We start from the raw sequence: 23,986 nt of genomic DNA, 5'->3' as shown, positions 1-23,986 counted from the left end.
ACACACACACACACACACACACACACACACACACACACACACAACCAGGAGAGGGCCAAATGCATCTCATATCAAAGTTCAGAATTTGGGAGAGTTCAGTACACTGAAATAATGAGATCATACTGAATTTTTAATAGAAACATTCTCAAGTTCATTTTTTCAACATGTACATGTAAATTCCTAATGAGGATAAGATATGAAAGACCTTCAGAAAAAGCATAGAAACCAGTTTAGGAACCAGTTCAAGTTACTGTAACAAAATAATTCATAATGTGTCTGTGTGTGTGTCTGTCTGTCTCTCTGTCTCCCACCCCACCCCACCCCTCTTTCGTTTGTTTTGCTTTTTAAAACACCATCTTCTACACGATTCTGGCTGTACTGGAACTCATTATGTAGTCCATGCTGGTCTTGAATTTACAGAGATCTCCCTGCCTTTGCCTCTCAAGTGCTGGAATTAAAGATGTACACCATCACACCCAGTATCTCTCTTTTGTAAAAACGTTTATTTAGTATATGCACGCATGCACGCAGAACAACCTGCCAGTTGATTCTTCCCTTCCACCATGTGGATTCCTGATGGCAAGCACCCTTACCTGCTGAGTCATCTCACTAGCTCCACAATGTATCCTTTAATTAACATTTTCATACTCATAATTTCATCATATGTGAATTGCTAATGATGAAGGATTATGAACATACTCTCTCCTTTGTTCCCAAGAGTGTTAGTTCTTACCTGTACTCCATGTTGCTGGCATTCTTACGGGTGGCAGTGAGTTCTACCCCATTCCTTGTCCAGTAGCTGTACATAAGGGTGTGAGAGCTGGAAGTGAGGTTACATTGCAGGGTGACAGGAAGGAGGCTTTCTCGAATAATGACCTCTTCACTGGTGACAATTCTTGGTTCTGTAATTAGAGTACATAATGACAGAGTGCCATAGTTTTCCATTGTTTGTAGCCCTGGCCTGAGAGTTAAATGGGGTAGGGTAGGGAGACTAGAAGAAGAGGGAAGGCAGACAGGACTACATTGGGACTTTCACTTTACCACTTTGGTGGAAGTTAAAAAAAGGAAAAACAATGATTATAAGCAAATGACCACTAGCGCAGACAACAGCCTGAAGACCAGCTGGCCTAGACGTGAAAGAATGGGAGTATTACATGTGCTTGCACTGGCAACAATCCACTTACAGTTTTCAATACCACAATTTTATGAAGTAAGAACCACCAGCCAATTCAGCATCTATAAGAAAATGGAGCTCTGCCTTGCGGTTCTGAATGCAAAGGCAGTGTGTCTTTTATGTAACATACTCCTTACAGAGCCACTGGACCTTGGAAAAGCAACACATAATACATATTCGGTTGTTCCCACAATGGAATCTGCTAAACTATAGCAAACTGACCACAGCCATTTCACAGAAAAGATACTAGATTTAAAAGTAAACTTCCCGTTGGAAGTCTCTTGCATTCTTTAAAATTTTGAGGAGTGTAACTTCTTAAAAAACCACTGACTCTTTTCTCCAGCCCATATTTATTCCTGTAATAACCTTTTTAGAATTGCACTTTAAAACACATTATACTGCAAGACAATACAATTATACTAGAGTGTAGTATGTCTTGGTATATGGGCTCCTAGAAACTTAGAACTGCAAGGTTTACTCCTCTTTTATGGCTAGAAAAGTAAAATGTCATGTCCAAGGCCAAAATTACTATGAGTGGCAAAAATGGCCCTATAAAGTATATCTAAGTTTCCTATTTCTGTCCCACGATTCCCAATACCTCCTAGCCCCCAAAACCTTCACCTTAATACATTTCTTTCAGGTTCTATTCTGGGCTTGGATAACTTAAGATAACATCTGTCTACAAAAATAACCTACAATTAGCTAAATAGAATCCATTAAGCAGAAAATCACATTGAATTTTTTCTGGTAGGCTTATCTTGAAGGAACTTTTAAATTTTCACTTCCACATTATAATCAGGACTGTGTTGCTTGAGTTTTATCCTTTCCCAGATTTAGGTTTTTTTCTACTTTGGATCAAATGTTGTCTTCCAGGTGAAGTCTCAACCAATCACCTTTCCCCATCCACATTAAGAGGTATGTGCCTCTTTCCCTCCCCCAATCCTTCTCAGACACCCATGACTGATTTCCCACTTCCCTGTATCTGGCTACTTCTAGGATGTTTTTCCACAGCAGCTTCCCTCATCATTTTATAAAGAATAGTTCTAACTCTTGAGGATAGAACTATCTCCCTCTTCTGAAACTTCTTCTTTTTATATAGTTCAGAGGAGGGAAGAGGACGGATGGAGAAGTCACGATGTAATTGGAAAATGTAATGTCTTAATGACTTTCTAACCCATGTAACATTTCCACTTATAAAGTTAGTGTCTTTATTATCTTATGATAGAGCAAATCTTAAAATTCCCTCAATTAACAAACTAATTTTCAATTCTGACAACAGGACAATAGTTATCTTCCATTCAGTACTGGTCCTATTTAGTAACACCAAACAAGGTCTCTATATACAAATAATGGAGGCATAGCAGCCACTAAGACAAAAGCAGATGCATGTAAACACGTTAGCGCATTGGTGTCCCATGATTTCAAGACACACTGGACAGAAGCCAAATCCCTGGGCTTTAAGAAGTCGAGCAGAACAGCTGCAAACCCTGCAATGGAAGGCGCACATACACCATCAGCAGAAAGCATCACAATTCCAAGAAAAATTAAAACCAAGCAAAAAACAGAAGAGAAAAAGATAGAACCAGTACTCCACAGAAGAGAAATTAAAAATATATCAAAAGCAACATTAAACCCAAACACACTTTCAAGTTTTCACTGAATTTTTATTGTCCAATTTCATATTCTATCCCACTCGGGAATCTCCTGGTTCTTCCTCTCAGATTGCACTGAGAAAGGGTGAACTCTGAGAATGAGGCCAAGAGTTTCCAGATGTTTATATACAAGGAAGCAAAGAAAATGCTACTCTTACCTGTAACGGTGCAAATGATCATTGCAGCTCAGGGAGATTAAGAAGGTGATGAAAGCAATCTGGTAGACTTTCTGCTAAGAAATCTTAGAAGGCAAAAGAAAGTACTTTTTCCCTTAAATGTTAAGGATCCAGGAAAGAGTCAGCTGGGAGCAAGTTGATTCTGTGCCATAGGAGGACTCTGGTGCAAACTAATCTGATTTCTGTCATTACTGTATGTGAAACTAGCACTATGCTGAGCTCTGGCTACAGTACTACATTTGTGTTCTACACCAGGATGAAGGTGAGACATTTATTTCTGTGGCCCAGTGCTACCCAGTGAAAGTCCAAGAAAGATGAACATTTAGAAATTCAAATATTTTTACTTGTCACTGACTTCTATTTAGAAGCAATAGGTAGGACCCTTACCCTAACCACCATGTTTATGTAAAGAACATATTTTGGCAAAACAAGCCTAAAAACTGGACCTATTTCTCTTCTGATTTACGTGACTCAAAGAACTTTGGAGAAAGCACTAGTATGTCATTCTTAGAAGAATTCAACCTCCCTCTAGAGGCAATGTTTCTAAGGAGCCTAAGATCACAAAACAATTCAATTAAAGTTAAATTCAGGGCATTACAGCTAACTTGTGTTAACCAACTGATATGGATATCCAGGGAGAAACTGACTAGCCAGGCTATGACTCAAGTATATGCAGATACCCTTAAGTTAAGTAAACTGGGGAAGTACTATGTGCTCTTGGGAACTGATGCATACTTAACTCCCAAGTCCTACTCTTATACTCCTTACATACAGTCTTTTTAGCTACAAGGTAAGACTCTTAGAAGTGAAACTACCTAATGCCCAGTCTATAACTATGAACTTCTAGAGACCTTTGTGGCCATTTGGATAATTCCGTTTTTTGTTTAAGGAAAGGAGCAAGGGGGGCAGGAGAAACAGGCGTGCAAGGGGAGAAAATTGTTAAAAGAAAAAAAATTGTTAAAAGAAAGAAAAATTGCTGGGTTAATGTTCCCCATTTTCACAGACAGGTTTTCTTTTCCCCTTCACAGAAGCAGGCTCTCTGATCCAGCAATACCAACTGCAACAGCCTCTCCTGTTCCCCTTTCACACCCCAGTTTTCCAAGTAGATACAAAACAAATACTAATTTGATTTTTTTTCATATATATACATTCAAGTATAATACATTCAGTTTTCCAAGTATATAGATTCAGGGTCCCTCTCGTATTACTGTGCTATCACCAAATTGCTCACAAAAAACAGTATATTTTGCTACTTAAACTTTATTCTCTCTAAATCAGTCAGGTCTCTCACTGAACCACTCAAAATCATGCAATAGTATCAGAGGCCCCTCCATTGAATTGAGAATGCCCCTCAGTCATAACCAAGTCAAATGCAGAACTAGAACCCTTCCTGGTGAAAGCACGGATTCTGTGCTGGGCTCTGCTTCTTCCATGCAGGTTTCAGACAGAGAACTGGCCACCCACACCTAACAACAGACACAGGGCTCAAGAGGACTTGGATTGAGATTTAACTTACTTTTTTTTAAGACAAAGAAACAGACAGTGTGAATGATTTCCAAACTATTTTTGAGTTTATCATCCACCAGGATAAGGAATTTTGTGAAAACATCAAAGTCAAGCTGTCTGTGCATAGAAACCAGATACAATTCTAACTTTCAAGACAGCATGGTAAGTTTTTAAAACAATATAATGTTCAGCTTCGGAGCACCTAGCTCCTGATAGCAAGGCTAAGGGACAGACTGTCAGGTGGCTGCTTTTAAGAAAATAGGCCCAGTCAGAACTGTGCTGTTGCATTGGAGGGCTGCTGTCAGAGAAGCACATGCCACTGCCTTAGAAAAGAAAAAGAGCTGGAGCTATGGAAATGTCCAAGCTTACATGCCACCCAACAAAACACATACTACCACACTGCACTTTGGCAACATTCCTATCAACAGAACAGGATGACACCAAGTCATAGCGAGGGAAAAGGCTGGGCAGACACAAACTTAAAACCATAGAGGTAAAGGCAGCTAGCTATTCAGAGCGAGCTTCCAACAGATGAACAGAGGAAATAAAAAGTAGTTAGAGTGGGGAGAAAAACAAAAATAGAAAGGCACCAGAGAAGCACTCAGCAAAAGGATAGCAGGAAACCTACTACAAAATTAAAGAGGAGGGGAAAAAAACAATTTCAACACTACTCTCATTCCACTGCCTGGCATTTGTGCTTTTAAAATTTTTGTTTCCCCAGTTCTCCCTCCCCACCTCTTCCCAGCGAAGCTGACTTTGGACAGTCATGGATTTCCTCAAGTTCTTTGTTCCTGAGGAGAAAGACACAGAGAAGGGTTGGGAGATAAGGGAAATAGAAAGGACTGCAAAAACAAAACAAAACAAAACAAAACAAAAAAAAGTAGCCACAAATGTTTTCATACACTACAACCAAAAGGGTCGTGGATTTGAAAAAACAAAGACAAGGGGTGGGGTAAGCGATCATATTAGGGTAGAGGGAAAGGAAGCAAAAGGGAAGGGTCATTGGGCCACCTCTAAAGACTACAGTACTACTACTGTAGGGTGCTGGACTCACTCTGAAGGACGCTTATGGTGGCCTGGGCTCGAATCCATGTTATGGAAGGGTTTTGCCTCAAGTCATTCCTCTTGGGGTCGTTGCTGGCCCTGCACTCGTAAGTCCCAGAGTCCTCCAAGGTGAGCCGGGTTATTCTCAGCACACTCACGCCGTTTGACCCGTAGGCGGTGTTTACGGTGACACGGCGCTTCCGAGCACCGTCCCACAGCTGTCTGAAAGACTCTGCCCGGTTGACTTCTGCGTACCACCACTGGATCTCTGGCGTGGGACTCCCGACCACGTCACAGTACAGCTCAAAGGCGTCCCCCGTGAGCTTAGTTTCTGACATGGGCGACTTGACAAACCCAGCTAGAGGGAGGGGGAGCAGGAATGCAGTGACAGGCCAATCAGAAAAAAAAAAAAAGAATCAACAGGTGTTAATAATTTAAAGGAAAGAAAAGAAAAGAAAAAAGCAAATGAGTTGCAGAGAACAAAAAAGGATTCATTTTTAAACTATAAAGAGACAGTAATAGCAATTCATACAAGCTTTTAGAAGAAGAACCACCCTGGGAAGCTTATGAAGCAAAGGCAGGCCAATTACAAGCTGGGGCAGCCCAGGTGCTGGCCAGGCAGAAGCAAGCCCACTGGAAAGCATTTTAGCAATGGGCCCAGCTGGTAGGAATGAGAAAGCCTTAGGTCTTGGGAAGAACATCCTTCCATAGAGCACAAAACCATTACCTTTCCAAACTCAGGCAAATGATGGAAGATAACAGGAAGTGGTAATGGGTTTTTATGCCAAGTTAGGATCTCTTTTGAATGGGTAAACATTTCATTAGAGATGCAGTATCTTTCCAAAACCTCAACAAGAAGTGCATTAACTGATCTAGTACCTTCTCTTATTATTCAGAGTCCAAATTTCAGCTGAAGGGCAACAAAATTCTCACGTGTAAGCTACTATCCTTAGTTTAGACTTCTCCATCTCCTAATCTTTCCTGGGCCCGTAGCAAACAAACAGCCCAGCTGTCCATGCATCTATCTGAATACAGATCCTCAGGAACAGAAAAAAGGCACAGTCTGTACTTCACACCAAAGTGAGAACTATTGTGCTCAGCTCAGGAGCTGAACCAACACTAACAGCAACCCATCAATGCCAGTGACAATGCTCTTCATGATTCTATAAATTCTACTAGTAAAATCTCCTGAAAAGCCAGTCTTTGAAATAATTGTGGCTCCTGACAGGCTCTTCCTACAAAGGGTAATTGCCCGGCTACTAGCAGTCAATTCAAAGAGGATGAGAAATGTATACTTATGATTAACTAATCTACGGGGTGAAGGTTATGCCTCAACTTGCATTTTAGGCACTGCTCAGAACTAAAGCTGATGCCAACTTCTACTACCCGCCCATAACTTGCTTTCTATAAGACAAATTAGGTTAGTAATAGGAGAAAGAGGGTTTTGGTTTTTTTTTTTTTAAATCACTATCATCGTCTGGGCTATTTTAAAAGCTGGAGTAAATCATACAGTGAGAAAGATACCACAGAGCAAGTATCCACTCATTTAGTCCCAAGGTCCCACCCCCCCACCCGAATTTCTACCATTAGGGAATGCCCTGAAGTATAGGGCACGAATTTATAGGAGGCACTATGAGTAGTTTGGCTTATGAGCTAAGTATGCTCACCTACAGTGAACAGATTACCAGGTCAGAATCTGCCAATATTAGATTTAAGAACACTTCAGAGAACAGACGAACAAGATCCAAGTTTTTCTATCATCGAGAAGCCAAGGATATAATTAGCTAACTGAAAATGGGGATTACTAAGTAGAAATGTTCCTGTTTATAACCAAAGCAGTATCTGCCTTTGCAGATGAATCCCACTCTGTGAATCTAAGAATACTAAGTAGGTACTGACTATCATATTCAAGTACAGGTCAAGACCTCTAAATTCATACTGGCCTTTCAACTATCTTTCAGAGTGAATAATACAGAAATACAGTAATCAACAGGCTTAGACTAAATGTTGTATTTTGAATATGTTATTTGAAACTTCCCCTTTGACCTATAGGACCTTGTATAAGATCTTTCTTACAAGATCTAGGACCTTGTAAGAAACTAATACAAGTCCAACCAGCCAAACAAATGTCAATCTCAGACACAGAAGTTGTTTAATAAATACAAAAAAGAGCTTCCAACGTACTGTACAGAACTGAGCTTGCTGCTAGGTAAAATGCTGATCTAAAGGGCTGTGTCTCAGCTATGCTCATAAACTGCTACTAACTGCCAGAAAGTTAATGCCTACAAATAGGGGAGGATAAGGAAGCTGGTTTTAACCATCAATCTAATTGCCAGGGATATTAGTTATCAGTAAATTCTTGAAAACACTGTGAAGATTATTTCAATCATATTCCTGATCAGTTAACAGAAATCACGTTTCACTCTGACACTGTCCATGAAGATGGGGCTTATATCCCTCAGATGCTATATTTACGTACTTGGCAATGTCCTAAAAACCTATTAGTAGACTTGTATTATGTTCTACTTTCTTCTGAAGAACAGTTATTAGACTAAAGCTTGCTTAGCAATCTGACTATGCCAATATAAAAAGGATGTCCCAAACCAACAGAACCCATGAAATTCCAGTGCAACCCCAAATCCCAGTATTACACAACTCAAAGAAATAGAGAAAAGGATCTAAACATAATTCCCACTGCATAAAACAAAACAAATTACTAAGCCTGGAGAAAAAATATGTTAATCTAATAGGCCAGGATTAGGTCAGGCGTGGTAGCACACAGCTTTTGATCTCAGTGCTCAGAGACAGAGGCAAGTGGTTGTTCTCTTTGAGTTTTGAGGCTGGCCTGGTCCACAAAGCTAGTTCTGGGATAGCCAGGGCTACACAAAGAAAACCTATCTCAGAAACAAAAGCAAAACAAACAAAATTAAGACCAAGTCAAAATTACTATTTGAATTGGTAAGTTATAAGACCCAAATTTAAACTTTATAAAAAAACAAAAATGAAGGGGCTGGAAAGATGGCTCAGTGGTTCTAAGCATTCATCCTTGAAGAGCATCTAAGTTTGGTTCTCAGAACCAAATAGGTCTAGTTCCAGAGAATCCAGAGAGTCAGATTCCTCCAGAGTCTGGCCTCTTTAAGAACTGCACATTCATATTGTACAAACATGCAGGCAAAACCATCTATACACATAAAATAATTCTTTAAAAAAAGGACTGAAACTATCTTTTTTAAAAAAAAATTATCATGTGTTTTATGTACTCCTGCATGCCAAAAGAGGGCATCAGATCCCTAGATGGTCGTGAACCACCATATGGGTGCAGGGAATTGAACTCAGGACCTCTTGAAGAACAGCCAGTGGCTCTTAACAGCCAGCATGGTCTCTTAACACCGTCCACAACTGCAATCAATGTGACTATGGTAACAAGGCTAGAAAGTAACCATAGTCATTTAAAAGTAAATTAAAGATATACTTTTTATGATTCAGTGCTCTTAACTTCTGAGTAATCATCTCTCTAGCCCAGTAAAACTATCTTAAAATAGACAAGGGATATCAAGACATTAGGCATTATGCATTTTAATCACATTTACCCACTTCACACTATACCTCCTAAATCTCTGAGACCCAGCCCTACCTCTTTTTTAATAACCCACTGAGGCCACTTTGAGCTTCCTATGGATGTGGGGCCATCCACTGGAGTGTGGTCCAGCTAACTAGGAGCCACATCCTTAAAACGAACAAAGGAGTTCTCTCTCCTCCAGTAGTCATTAACTTTCAATGGCTCCTAAGTTAGGAACAGAGGCTCTTGAACTCCTCCTTTCTCTAAGTCGACATTTTCTAAGTACCTGTTAAATATTGCAGGCACTTTATATACATTATTACCAATACTGCTTTATAAGAAAGGTAGTGTTATAAACCCTGTAGTCCAAAAAATGTTAAGTGCTGCAAGCTAGGGATGTAGCTAAGTCTTGAGTGCTTGCCCTTGCCTGGTTTTGAAACCCATGACTAGAGAGTCATGGAAGGATATTTTGCCCATCATCATGAAAGTCTAGCCTAAAACCAAAAAATACCCAAAGCCAAAGCATAGTCTCTTAACTCTGTCCACAACCGCAATAAATGTGTCTTTCAAGGTTACAAAAAGTAAAAGAAATGAGCAGTCACTTAAAAATAAATGAAAGATAAACTTTTTATCATTTAATTTAGTAAATTAATTGGTAACTCTTAGACACAAAACACTAGGTAGGCATTCTCCACTAGAATGACTTAACTAAGACAACTTAAGAGGGGATGGAGAGATGGCTCAGCGGTTAAGAGCACTGACTGCTCTTCCAGAGGTCCTGAGTTCAATTCCCAGCAACCACATGGTGGCTCATAACCATCTGTAATGGGATCTAATGCCCTCTTCTGGTGTGTCTTTAGAGAGCAACAGTGTATTCACATACATTAAATAAATAAATCTTTAAAAAAAAAATAAATAACTTAAATGGCTAAGCCTGAGTATACCTGGGACTAAGGTGTCTTTAATTCTTATTTGGGGGCTCTTTCTCACAAACAGTACTGTCTCTACAGAAACTATGAGATTCCTTGATAGCTGAACACTCAAACAAACAAACAAAAAGAAAGCATGTAAATAGATCTGTTTCCCCTCCAAATTGGGAAAGAACTTCTCTATACAGCACTGTGAAATAAATCACAATTAGCAAGGAAGGTTATTAGCAATCATCCGGCCTCATTATCTATCCAAAATTAGCTCCAATTCAGAAGAACTAGCTTTCAGAAGCAGCTCAGAACCTGACTCACTGTCCTGCCTTTCATCACCAAGGGCTTTCAAACAAACTGTGCTCTCAACATGAAAGTACACAACTGGCTGAAGTTAGGGGACCACCAGAAGCACTTATTTGATAGCACAATGATACAGGACTTTTAGGGAGGCAGGGAATATAAGCTGATGTTGAAGGGGGTGAAAATAGAAGCATCAAACCCCAGAAAAGTGTAATGAAAAATTGCAAAGCTGAGGTTGGAGGATGGGAAGCAAAGATGACAGCTGGGGCTAGAAGCAGGGAAAAGGAGGAGCTCTCTGGAAGGAGAAACTGGATGTGTAGATAAACTATCTCCACATATTCCCTAAGGGGAAAAAAATTTACCAACAAACTCTCTCTTGCCTTCAAGGGAACCACAGTACAGTTAACATTAACTTCTGTCCCTCAGCTGATTACTGCCAAGGTCAAACCTCCAAATCTCACCTACACTTGCCACTTTCTTTAAAAAAAAAGAGAGAAAGGAAAAGAACGCTGTTTCCTTCAAGCCCCTCTACAACTGATTTCTGTGGGAGGCTCATGCAGTTCTCTCCTTCGTATCTCAAAATAAAGAGATGATAGCAAAGATGTAAGAAAATGTCTGTTCTCTTTCTCTAATACATGTCCACAAATTCAAATCAATTACTTCAAAAATAAGACAACATAAGACCTATTGCTCAAGGTGGTTACAGGGAAAGAGTATTTTAAATCTGTATAGAACTGCTGGAAAATGTCAGACTTGAGCCTACACATCTTCTGTTAATTAAGCAGACCACATATCACTATCACTTAACAGCAAACTAATCAAAAGTCCATAGGCAGTCATTCCATGTATACCAAGCAAGATTAAGGCATGCTTAAAGATATGGTGGTAGTAGTAGAAAGAGGGTAACCTCATTCTCTGCAACAGACGATGCGGAGGGGGTGGGGGGAACTACTGGATTATCCTGATCACTAGTACTAGGTAGAGATGGCAGCCATTACAAAGCATTTTCCAAAGTCAAGCCTGATCCTTTCAATAAAACGAACATGTCAAAGTGTGGGTATTAAGATCATTATAAACCAAATTCCACACTTGGTCTGAAATTGTACCATCCAAAATAGCAATAGGATTTGTTAGCCTAAATTAACTAGCTTTTCTGCTTCAGAAAAATAGAGAAATCTACTTGATGCCAAAAAGTAAAAAAGAAAAAAAAAAAAAAGAGTCTGCATAGTTTAGTGATTAAATTGAATGAATAAAATCAGATTGCCTGGGTTCATGTGAGGTTCTGTTACTAACTGTATGACCTTAGTGAAATGCCTAACCTCTCTGAGCTTCATCTGCTTAATCTATAAAAAGGAGCTAATAATAGCAATTTCCTTAGAGGGTTATTGTGAGGCTTACATAAAACAACACAGCTTAAAACAGCACATGGCACTCAATGTTACCTATTATCCTTTTATTGTATGTCTCCAAAGAAATAAATATTAAACAGACACATATAGCAAGCTTTACAACAGCCTGGGGAAAAAAACTTCACACACAAAATAATTTAACTTAGATTTCATGTTTAAAAAAAAAAAAAAAAAAATCAACTGTAACTTTTCTAATAAAACAAGGACCAATTGTGGTAATGTGTGGCAACAACAGATTCACATATGTTGACACAAATAATTAGTAGTTGCTAAAAATTGTAAACCACTGAACTAAGAGAGATTATGAACAATGGAGGAAGTCCAATAATAGAGGTAGTACAACATTCTAGACCAGCCCAGACTACAAATAAAAACCCTGCTTCAAAAACACAGGAAAAAAAAAAACAAAAAATGCAGTATTCTTACAAAGAAAGAAAACAGCCCTCTCTTTTCTCACCCATCCTCCACCTCAGTGTGTGTGTGTGCATGCATGTGTGCACACTTCTGCATGTGTGCTGGATGCCATGTCCCAAGGTCAGAGGACAAGTTACAGTAGTCAGTTCTGTCCTTCTATGATGTAGGTCCCAGAGATCAAACTCAGGTATCAGACCTGGAAGCAAGTGCCTTTACCTACTGAGGTGAATCATCTTGCCAACTCAGAACAAGGCCTATTAATTACTAGTTGGCTTAACAATAGTGATACAGGCTGGGTGTGGTGGCTCACGCCTTTAATCCCAGCACTCGGGAGGCAGAGGCAGGCAGATTTCTGAGTTCGAGGCCAGCCTGGTCTACAGAGTAAGTTCCAGGACAGCCAGGGCTACACACAGAGAAACCCTGTCTCAAAAAACCAAAACAAACAAACAAACAAACAAACGTGATACAGGAAAACACTGGATACTGGTTAGGCTAAAATGTAAATTCATAAAAACTTGAGATTAAAAATTAGTTGTAGGATTTTTATTCAGACCAAATCAAATCAATTAACTTTAGCCTGAAAATAGTGTGAGACTTTGAGTCAGTATCTCCACAACTTAAATTCTCTGCACTTAACAACAGTTTCTTCAAATAGGAATGATGCTATGAAGATCATATAACATGTGCGGAACAGTTCTATAAAACTGTAAAGGACGATCCACATGTTAAATAACTACTGAAAAAAAAAAGTACTAGAAAAAGTATCTTCAACAAGCATTCTGATTTCAGTTTTGCTGTCAATTCCCACTGACAAGGCAAGCATAATCTCGTAACTGTATGGGCTTAAGGTTAACCAACCAGGCCTGGTGCAGGCCTTTTATCCAACACTGAGAAGACAAAGACAAGCAGATCTGTAAGTCTGAGGCCAGCCTGGTCTACATAATGAGTTCCAGACAAACAGGATACAAGGTAAGACCCTTGGTCCAAAAAAAAAAAAAAAAGGCACTGGCAAAGAAAAAGTTTTAAATATGACTAAAAGGCCACAGGATTCTCTCATCCCAGAAAAATACAAGCACCAACTTTCTCTAGTGTTGCAGATCCAAAGCTTGGCACCCTGAGTCTATACTGTGCTACTGTACTGTTAGATAAATAGATACCTAAGGGTCTCTTTATGGGAGTCTCCCATTTCTTAAATCATAAATTTCCCATCTGAAAAATGGAAACAATAATTCCTACCTTAACCATGATGTTAATGTGAAGTTCATATGAGCCATGTATATAAAATACCTGTAACCTGTGAAGCTGCAAATACAGTATTATAAAATGCATATTATACAAGAACTCTACTTTATAACTTTTAGGCCAAACCAGTCCTAGGTGTGTTCTATGGAGATAACTTTAAAAGAAGCTGAAAGAATGCAGAGTCTTAGCCAGGCAGTGGTGGTGCATGCCTTTAATCCAGCACTTGAAAGGCAGAGGCAGGCGGATCTCTGAGTTCCAGGACAGCCAGAGTTACACAGAGAAACCCTGTCTCAGAAAAAAAAGAATGCAGAGTATTGACTCAATAGACTCACTTGCTGCAGGGCAGGGGATTTATTTAGACTATCTCTCTGATTGTGTTGTATGGAGGACTCTCACTAATATATTCCGGGCTGGCCTGGAGCTTGCTATATCTACCAGGCTGGACTCAAACTCATTGAGGAGATCCACCTGCTAACTGAGTTCTGGGATAAAGGCATGTACCAACATGCCCAGCTCTGAATGTTTTTAACCTTCATTCATGTTTGAGAGTGTGAACATCATGAAGTGTGGAAGTCAGAGACCAACTTTCAGTAGTCAGTTTTCTCCGTTTGTTAGGCTTGTGTAACAACTGCTGGACCATCCCAGTGGCTTATTTGAATTTTCATTTTTCCATTTTCCATAAGAACATTGAAAGTCACCAGCCCAACATGTTTCAAAAAGAAACAGACCAACTTAAAATAAGTAAGATTATAAGTAAAAATAAAAGCAACTTATAATCAATTCTGGCTTTTTTTTTTTTTTTTTTTTTTAAGATTTATTTTATGTATATGAGTACACTGTAGCTGTCTTCAGACGGCACCAGAAGAGGGCACCACATATCTCATTACAGATGGTTGTGAGAATTGAACTCAGGACTTTTGGAAGAGCAGTTAGTGCTCTTAACCGCTGAGCCATCTCTCCCCAAATCTGTTTTTTTTGTTTGTTTGTTTGTTTTTTAATATTCTTAAGGGGCTAGAGAGATAGCTCACTGCTTAAGACTGATCTTCCAAAGGACTAGGTCTTTATTTTCCCATATGGATACTTACAATCATCTATAACTCCAGTTCCAAGGAATCCAATGCCTTCTTTTGATCTCTATGGACACTAGGCACATATGTAATACACAGACAACCATCAGCAAAAACACTAATATACATAAAATAAAATGTCTTAAAATATAGAACCTGACAGCAAATCTAAGGAATAGACAAAATTAGCTTTGGTTTCATTTTTTGTTTTGGGGGGTTTATTTCCTGAGACAGGGCCTCTATGTAACTCTGGCTGTACTGGAACTCACTATGTAGACCACCAGGCTGGTCTTGAGTTCACAGAAATCCAGTTGCCCTGCCTCCCAAGTACAGGGATTAAAGTCATGCTTTACACCTAGCTGAACTGGAAGACAAAGAAAAGAATCAGAAGCCCGAAATGAGTTCTTACAACTACAGTTCCAAGGGCTACCTCAACATCCAATAGAGATTGAACGCTCTCCTTAATAAGTTATCAAAAACAGCAAAGACACTGAGTCTAGTCTTTTACAGTCTTCCAGCAAACAGTTTCATGACTAAATATAAACCCTGAAACTAAGAAACACTTCTTCTTTAACCCAGAGAGCAAAGAAAATCAGAACAAAGGGAGACCAAATATAAATCAAGTCCTATTTGACTTTGATCTTCTAGGCCTTTTAAAACTAGAAATGTGCCCAGGTAGGAAAAGGCAGCAGCCACAAGCAGTTGTCAAGCTAGTTTTCCTTGGGAACTTTAAGTAACCCACTTTCTAGGGAGGTTTAATTTTGTGTTATGTAGCCTAGGCTGGCAGGGACCTCACCATCCTACTCCCTCAGACTGCTAAGTGGTAGGATTATAGGTGTGGTACACCTGGCAGAAACCTGATTCACTTTTTAATTTCACAAATAATAGTCAAGTTGCTGGTACACTTGGGCCCAGCAGAGCTCTTCTTGTGATCTGTTTGTAAGCTAAGAATGTTTTGGCTCAAAAAGTGAATCTTCACAGATTTATATAAATGCTGATAAAAGGTTTTGCTTTTTTGTTTGTTTTTTGTTTTTTAATCCCAAAAGACCACCAATATAGCTATGGACCAAAATGCCGCTCTTTTGAGAACAGAACTAATTTTTAAAAGATGTAAGAAAAAATTGTAGACAAGCATTTTAGAAATGTACTTTAGCTGGCCCTATGGTTAGACTTTATTGAAAGCAAAATATAAATGATATGCTCTAAAGGTTGAATAATATACCAATTTGATAATTTTTTGCTTGGCTAAAATTAATTCATGCTTCTGATTGTTCTAGAATCATCTATGTATGTCCCTGTAAGATTCACTTTTAGCAAAGAATTCTGCTAAGACAGTTTAACAACAACAACAAAAAATTCATCTATCTTCAATAGCTGTCAACTCTGTATAATCAGGCATCCTCTACCAGGCCTCAAGTAGGGTCTGATCACTCTGGTCTTTCTTCCATGAGAATTCTAATAGAAGGTGGGCAGGGTGGCATGCCTTTAACTCCAGCCCTGGGAGGTAGAAGTAGGCAGATCTCTTTGAGTTCTGGGTCTATAGAGCTAGTTCCAGGACAGTCAGCACTACATAGTAAAACTCTAGCTCAAAAGAAAAAAAAAAAGAAAGAAAGAAAAAAAAAAAAAGAAAAAGATAAAGAAAAAGAAAAAGAAAAAAAAGATATTCTGTTAGGTTGGTTTGATCAGAATCACTCACCAACCCATATCCTTCACCTTAGCTTAATTTTAAAGTGGGAATTTACCCACTTGTCTGTGTTGTGTTTGATGTGGAACGTAACCCTTTGTTTAAAGTGCCATTGAAGTGTAGTCCTAGTCCCTATACTTCCTGTTTGAACAAATCATCTTTATCATACGTTAACAAATATTACCACATAATTTTTACTAGTTAAATAAACCATTTTCAGAAACTATGAGTAGTAAGAAACAAAAGCTAATTTCCACTCTTTTTCTGTGAAGCATAGCTGTCTACAGTGTAGCTTCTGATAACAAGCTCACTGTCCCTGACAACTACTTACAATAGGATTAAACATGAAGAGTTCTGATGACTGGGGTAGGATCACTGCTATGAGGCCAGTTGGAGTTACAGAACTCAGAAATAAACAAAACAAAAAACCCAACCAACACCACAATTCATCTCATTCTTCCATCATGAAACATCCCATGAACATAAGACAAGTTGTTCAAGCTGATCATCTAAATATAGTCTAGAAAATATTTTAAAGGGGTAACAAAAGTCATTCTCTGTGTTTTTGTTATTATTGCTTTTGTTTGTTGGGGGGGGTTGTTTTGTTTTCTGTTTTTTTGTCTATTTGGTTTTTTTGTTTTGTTTTTTTGAGACAGGGGTTTCTCTATGTAAAGCCCTAGCTGTCCTGGAACTTGATTTTGTAGAGATCCTGCTTCTGCCTCCGGATTGATAAGATTAAAGGCATGCTCCACCTCCAACGTGCTTGCTGGGGTTGTTGTTGTTGTTGTTTTTAAAAATTCACCAGTCAACTCCAACACACAGTAGGAAATTTATTATTCACATTCCAGGATATTACTGAAATTAGTTATCTTTCCAGCTACTGAATTATTTCCAAAGCAGAAATTTTGTTATTATATATCAAAGGTAAAATGTTCCTAAGATGATAAAACTTGAACACAGTGATTCTTGAACATTTTCATGTATCAAAAATCATTTGGAAAGTTACTAAAACAGACTGCTGAGAGAGTGTCCAGATTCTGAAACTAGCACACCTATCTGATCCAGGGACTATACTTTGACAAGTCCTATGTAAGATACTCTGAAACTGCTACATGCCCAAGTTGTCCAGACAAAAGAAGAGTAGGAGAAAGAGCCAGTTATTTTTAAAACCGTTCTTTCAGCAGGTAAACGTATGTTCCAAGGCCAAAAGTAACAAAAACCAAACTACACTCCAAAGCCATGACTTTTGCTATGTATTTTTGCTTTTCTGTTTGGTTTTGATACAGGGTCTAAGGCACCTCAGATGGTCCTCAAACTTATGTAGCAACACTGGCCTGGAACTCTTGATCTTCCTCCTTCAGGCTCCTGAGTGCTAGGATTATGAACAAATGCTACCGTCCCTGGTTTGTCTTGTCTTTTCAATTTATTAATCTATAAACTGGAATTATACCTTCAATCAAACTATTTCCCAAGTACTGTACATAGTAACCGTTAACTTAAAATCTGAGATACGGCATCTTGATAAATTCAGGAAAAAGAAACTTGACAAAAACGAGTATTGCATCCTGTTGAAAGCCCTGAAAAGGATAGGTGTGGTGGCACACTCCTTTAATCCCTGCACTAAGGAGGCAGATCTCTGTGAATTTGAGTCCAGTCTGGTCTACATAATGAGTTCCAAGACAGCCAGAACTACACAGTAAGACCCTGTCTTGGAAGGGAAAAATAGTCCTGAAAAAATTCAAAGTAGAAGGAACACATGTCAACATAATAAAGGCTATACAGGACAAGCCTACAGACAATGTTTCATTAAATGGGAAAAAACTCACGAGTACTTCCACTAAAAGCAGGAACAAGGCATGGATGTCTACTTTCCCCTCTCTTACTCAATATAGTACTTGGAAGTCTAAGCTAGAGTAATAAAACAAGAAAATCAAGCAATAGGGATACAGACAGGAAAGGGGGAAAAAAAGTCAGATTATCTCTATTTGCAGATGGCATGATTCCATACATATAAGATTCTAAAGACTTGAAACTCTTAAAGGTAGTTTACACAATATAGCAGGACATAAAGTTAATATACAAAAATCAGTAGCCTTCTTACAAACCAATGACAAACTGAAAAAGAAATCAGGGAAACAATCCCATTCACAATAGCCTCCAAAACAATGACAACTGTGAAATACATCTAACCAAAAATATAAAAGATGCTAAAATAAGAACTTGAAAACACTGAAGAAAAACTGAGAAGACACTAAAAGATAAAGATTTCTTGTGCTCACAGATTAAAAAGATTAATCTCAGCCGGGCGTGGTGGTGCACGCCTTTAATCCCAGCGCTTGGGAGGCAGAGGCAGGTGGATTTCTGAGTTCGAGGCCAGCCTGGTCTACAGAGTGAGTTCAAGGACAGCCAGGGCTATACGGAGAAACCCTGTCTCTAAAAGCCAAAAAAAAAAAAAAAAAAAAAAATAATCTCATGGAAATGGCTATTTTACCAAAAGCAATCTACATACTTAAAGCAATCTTAATCAATATCCAGTGACATTTTTTTACCAAAACTGAAAAAACAAAACCCTGTAATCTTAAAATTTGTATGAAAATACAGAAGATCCAGGATAAGCAAAATAATCCTTAAAAAGAACAATGCTGTTGGGGTATCACTATACCTGATTTCACGTTTTATTACAGAGACAAACCATGGTACCGGCATAAACACATGGTCAGTGGAATAAAGAACTTAGATATAAGGCCACACAGCTAGAGCCACCTGATTTTTGGCAAAGATACTAGAAAAACTGTGTATGTACACGTAGATGAATGAAATTAAATCTTTAACTCTCTCACATGGACAAAGTAAACTCCAAAGAGATCTAGGACCTCAATAGAAGACCTGAAACTCCAACACTGCTAGAGGAGAAAAAGAGGTAGTACACTTCAAAATACAGGTACAGGTAAGGACCTTGGGCACAGGAGCTTAAATTGCTCAGGAAGTAAGGCCAGTAATTAGCAATTAGGATACAGTGAAATTAAAATGGTGGTTTTGTAGTACATAGACAACTGCCAATAAAATATATAGAGTCAAATCTAACATTAAAAAAAAATGGGTCATGGTACTAAACAGAGAGCTCTCAAAAGAAACAAAAAATAGCTAATAACCACCTAAGTGTTCATTATCACAGACTATGCAGTGTTCTTGGTTACCTAAGAGTCTGATAGTAAGACCCTAATGATGACAATACTTGAGTCAGACAACTTGGAGAGATCAAGCTGTAGTCACCTGGAAGCTTCATCCCTATTGGCTAGCTTTCATAGTACTGGAAGGTGTTATAAAAATCCTAAGGAAGCACATTACTTTGCAAGCTAATTAAGTAAGTGTGTGTGTGTTTGTGTGTGTGTGTATTTTTAAAGGAGCTTAAACACAAATACCCTGCATGGGCAGACACAGGTATCAAATGAAAATCTCAGTGCCAGGTGTGGGAGACTGCCCTACAAAATACTGACCAGGGGAGACCCAGAAGCCTCCAAAACAACACAGGCTATTATTATTGTTCTTGGTTGTCTACCATTAACTAGTAGGGTAAAATCCTATTGCTAAGGACACAACATACTTTGGTTACAGGACATAGTGAAATTTAGCTAGAACTCACCTGAATATTTGCTTCCTGTTGACTAGCATGCATAGTACCAGAAGGTATTATGTAGGAGCTGGGGGAGAAAAGTCATCAGTGGTGACCCTTGAATGCTACAGTACCAACTTACCAGGCAAGATACACCCAACTAGTTGAAGAGTGGCATGAGGTTATAGAGAAAACAATTGATGTCTGATTCAATCTAAAACCTGCTCCACAAGAGGGATACTATAAACCTGGTCAAAGTCTGGCTGGGGAGATCATAGGCTCTGAGCAGAGGGACCTACTACTGTTGTTTTACTAAAGGGACATATCGCCAAACTGCCTTTTATTCATGTTTAAACCCACGGGTCAACCAGAGAAGCCTCTCTCTGCGGTGGACAGCAGCAATTAATGCTGAGATTTACAACAACTCCCCTAAATGGGACAACTTTATCATGACCCCTAAATTCTGAGCATACATTGCAGAAGAGGGGATAGAAAGACTGAGTTGGAGGACAGGGAGGAATACTGAAATATGCTGTCTTCTGGACATCATATAGCCACCACACTCAGGAACTCACTGCAGCTATGGTTACATGCACAAAAATCAAGCCAATAATCTTTCAACATTCCAGCAGACAACACTAACTGGACTCCGAGGATTGTTTAAAGGGAGGGAGGAGCATAAAGATGGGAGGAAAACATGGCCAATGCCAGAAGAGTAGAAGAGGTGAGTTAAGGGTATATATGATTGAGATACATTTTACACATGTATGAAATTGTAAAAGAATTTTAAAACAGTCTAAAAAAACCCCACAGTACATACTACTCATCAAAATATAATACAAACAATAATGGTCATTATTGTGTATACAATAAAATGAGATTTTTAAACTTTAAATGTAATAAAATCTGAGTGGAGCCTTCCCTGTCAGTGGTCAGAAAAGGAAAGATTATCTTGAGAAATAATGGCATGAGCAGTGTTAAAAGAGGCAGGAATGTCTAGTTCTAAACAAAGGTGGAAAAGAGTCATCATTTGCTGAGGGCTATTACAGCCCAAATACTTGTCAGTTGCTGATATTTCTCATAAAAGTAAAAATGAAAAGCATCCTGTAGACTATGAACAGCAGCCTGGGCTTCTTTCCTATGAACAAAGATTCTGATGTGAATGGTGGCAACACAAAGTAGGCCTGAAATGAAGAACAATGTCAGAGAAAGCCTTGAATCTTCTTCAACAATCTAAGTGGAAAAAAAAAAAATGAATCTCAAGCAATTAAGAGTGGCTGTAGTGGTGTGAAGACAATAAACACGAAAAATGTTTACAAAACAAAATGAAATGAACTTGATGACCATCGAGTAGAGCACTATACCATAAATGGAGTAAAGAAAAGGAAGCTGAGGTTTGTGTGGAGACATACATACAAGGATGTTATCCCGTTGAGACATAGTAAGGACCTAAGGTGCAAGAGGAAGCAGAGCTGAGACTATGCACCAGGGGACCAGGGAATTGTCAGCTCTAGTGGCGGTTGAAGCCATGGGCAGAGGTAATATTTAGGGAGGATGTAAAAGGAACAGAAAAATGGAGCTTTTTACATAACCATTCTTTCTAAAACAAAGATTGATCACTAAATACACGGTACTTTCACTAGAATAAAATACATCAAACTGGTAATTAAATACTTTTCGGGACACTTTTAATAACATTTTTTTTCTTCTACTTTTCATGTACCTGATGCCATGACTTAGTTATAAGACATATTATCCACAATGGAAAGAACACTAAACTTCACTTGAGTAGAATGCATGATGAGATTATTAACTTTTATAAAGAATCCTTATCTTCCCAGAAAAAGATTTCCTCTCTGGAAATTCTTTTTTATTTTTTAAGGATAGGATCTCACTATAAAGCCCAGGCTGACCTTCAAGTCACAGATATCATACCACCTCTGCTTCCTGAGTATTGAGATTAAAGACATGGATTACCATGCCTGGTAAATCTTGTCAACTTGTAAGGAAAAAAAAAATAATAAAATAAATAAATAAATAAAAATTAAAAAAAATAGACAAACGTATAGAATCTCAGCCTAAAGCCCAAGGCTAAACAAATCCTTTCATTTCTGGAGAAAACTATCTAGAGATACTGTAACTTCTACTAGATTGTGATAGATACTGTAACTTCTACTAGATTGTTCATCAGGTATAATATTTATGTGTCTTTTCCCTACCTTTTTGACTTCATCCATATTTCTGCAAAGACTAACTAAATCTGATTTGAAAAATACAGGATATGCTGGACATGGTGGTACACACCTGGAATTCCAGCATTCAAGAGATAAGAGGCAGGACAAGGAGCTGGAGAGATGGCTCAGTAGTTAAGAACATTGGTTGCTCGTCCAGAGGTCCTGAGTTCAAATCCTAGCAACCACATGGTGGCTCACAACCATCCGTTATGAGATCTGACACCCTCTTCTGGTGTGCCTGAAGACAGCTACAGTGTACTTACATATAATAAATAAATAAATCTTTAAAAAAAAAAAAAAAAAAAGAGGCAGGACAATCTCAAGTTCAAGGCCAGACTAGACTAGACAGATTCTAGCTCAAAAGTAAAGGAAGTTAGTGAAACGACTGAGTTAAGGTAAAGTGATTGAATGCTATGAAGTCATGAGCACCCAAGTTCAATATTCAGTATCCATGTTTAAAAAGAAAAGAAAAAAGCAAAACAAAAACAGAGAGCTGGCACACCTTGGATTCCTCGCTTTGTGAAGACAGAGATGAGTCAATCTCTGAGGCCTGCTAGCCTGCCTATCCTACTTGGCTAGTCACAAACTAGTAGAAGACTCTTGCCTTTAAATAGAAGGTGGCTACTGACTGAGGATGATACCTCAAGTTGTCCTCTGGCCTCCACATGTATGCACAAACACATGCACCTGCATATATATGATGATGTGCACCCCACTTACGGAACATACATACATGTGCCCCCTACTCCGTCCTAGGCAAATAACAAACCACTGAAAAGAACGTGACACAGACATGTGACCAGGAGACTCTCCACTTCAAACAGAATGAAGAGTTTCCTTGCCCCTCCTAGACTCCCATGGTCTCTCAATTTTAAAGACTGACTGAGACTACACAACAGGACTACCCATATTTACTTTGAGACCGATTAATAGGCTTTCCTTGAAATTGCTATCCTGCCTGAGTTGGGATTACTAGCCTAGTTTACTCTGAATGTTTAAAGTAAGTTGTGATGAGCCAGTGAGATGGCACAGGATGCTTACTACTGAAGCCTGGCAACCTGAGTTCAATCCTCCATGGTATAGAAAGAAAGAACCAACTCCACAAAGTTGTCCTATACATCCACACATGTAACCCCTCTAAACACAATCATGCTTAAAAATATATTATAAAATGAAGAGAAAATGTCTCCTTTATGTATAAGAGCACATTAACAAGTATATCAAAATATCGAATTTTACCAACTTAACTTGTAATAGTGCAACAATTTTTAGATAATGAAATTAAGCAAGATCCCAAGAAATATTCAGCATAGTACACTATTTATAAACAGTGTATTTTTCACAAACTATATTTCTTTATAAGCTCTCAACAATTTATAATTACAGTTCATTCAGTACCATGGTAAGTTATGCTTGAATAAAACAATTTCACCCTCCTTAAATACAAATTTATCATATATTCATCCCACTGTTAAAAAGAATCAACAGATCCTACTTGCAAAATTTACTATTCAAATCTAAAATCAGAAACAATTTCTTAAAATTAAACACACTTACAGAATATTAAGTATTATTCAACAAAGAATAGAAATTATTTACCAAGTCATGAAAAGACATGGATAAATCTTAAATGTGTACTGTTAACTGGAAGAAGCCAGTCTAGAAAGGCTATTACACAGAATAATTTCAATTATATGACACTGTGAACAAGCAAATCTATGGGGACAATGAAAAGATCAGAGGTTATCAAGAGCTAAGCAGAAGGAAAGTATGCAGATAAGGTATATAAGACTAAAGCAGTGAATCTCTGGTACGGTAATACTGGACAAACACACATATCAATGTATACATATATAACCAATATATGTGTTTGTATATATAGTAAATATTTATAATAAAAGTTGTATCGCTGCTACACTCTTCGTTAATTATTTTGCATGTGTGGTATATTTGCATGTGTGTTATGTATGTGTGTATATATATATATAT

The 23,986-nt window shown here is 38.3% G+C and overlaps 1 protein-coding gene across 4 annotated transcripts in view; it reads right to left on the bottom strand.

The window, feature by feature from the left end:
- The window catches only part of Nptn (neuroplastin), a 78,369-nt gene that overhangs the window by 33,408 nt on the left and 20,975 nt on the right, over window positions 1-23,986 (bottom strand). For 2 of the 4 annotated variants that reach the window (XM_029543094.1, XM_021206845.2), the window contains exons 2-3: window positions 5,563-5,910; window positions 734-902 (exon numbers count right to left, since the gene is read on the bottom strand). In XM_029543094.1, coding sequence (XP_029398954.1) covers window positions 734-902; window positions 5,563-5,910 — 517 coding nt within the window. The remainder of the gene's footprint in view (window positions 1-733; window positions 903-5,562; window positions 5,911-23,986) is intronic. The other 2 variants (XM_021206843.1, XM_021206844.1) reach the window with 1 other exon arrangement.

This window comes from Mus pahari, chromosome 10 (assembly GCF_900095145.1).
Source record: "Mus pahari chromosome 10, PAHARI_EIJ_v1.1, whole genome shotgun sequence".
NCBI lineage: Eukaryota > Metazoa > Chordata > Mammalia > Rodentia > Muridae > Mus > Mus pahari.
The sequence above is the reverse complement of the archived record's forward strand: the minus strand, read 5'-3'. Positions and strand labels throughout refer to the sequence as shown.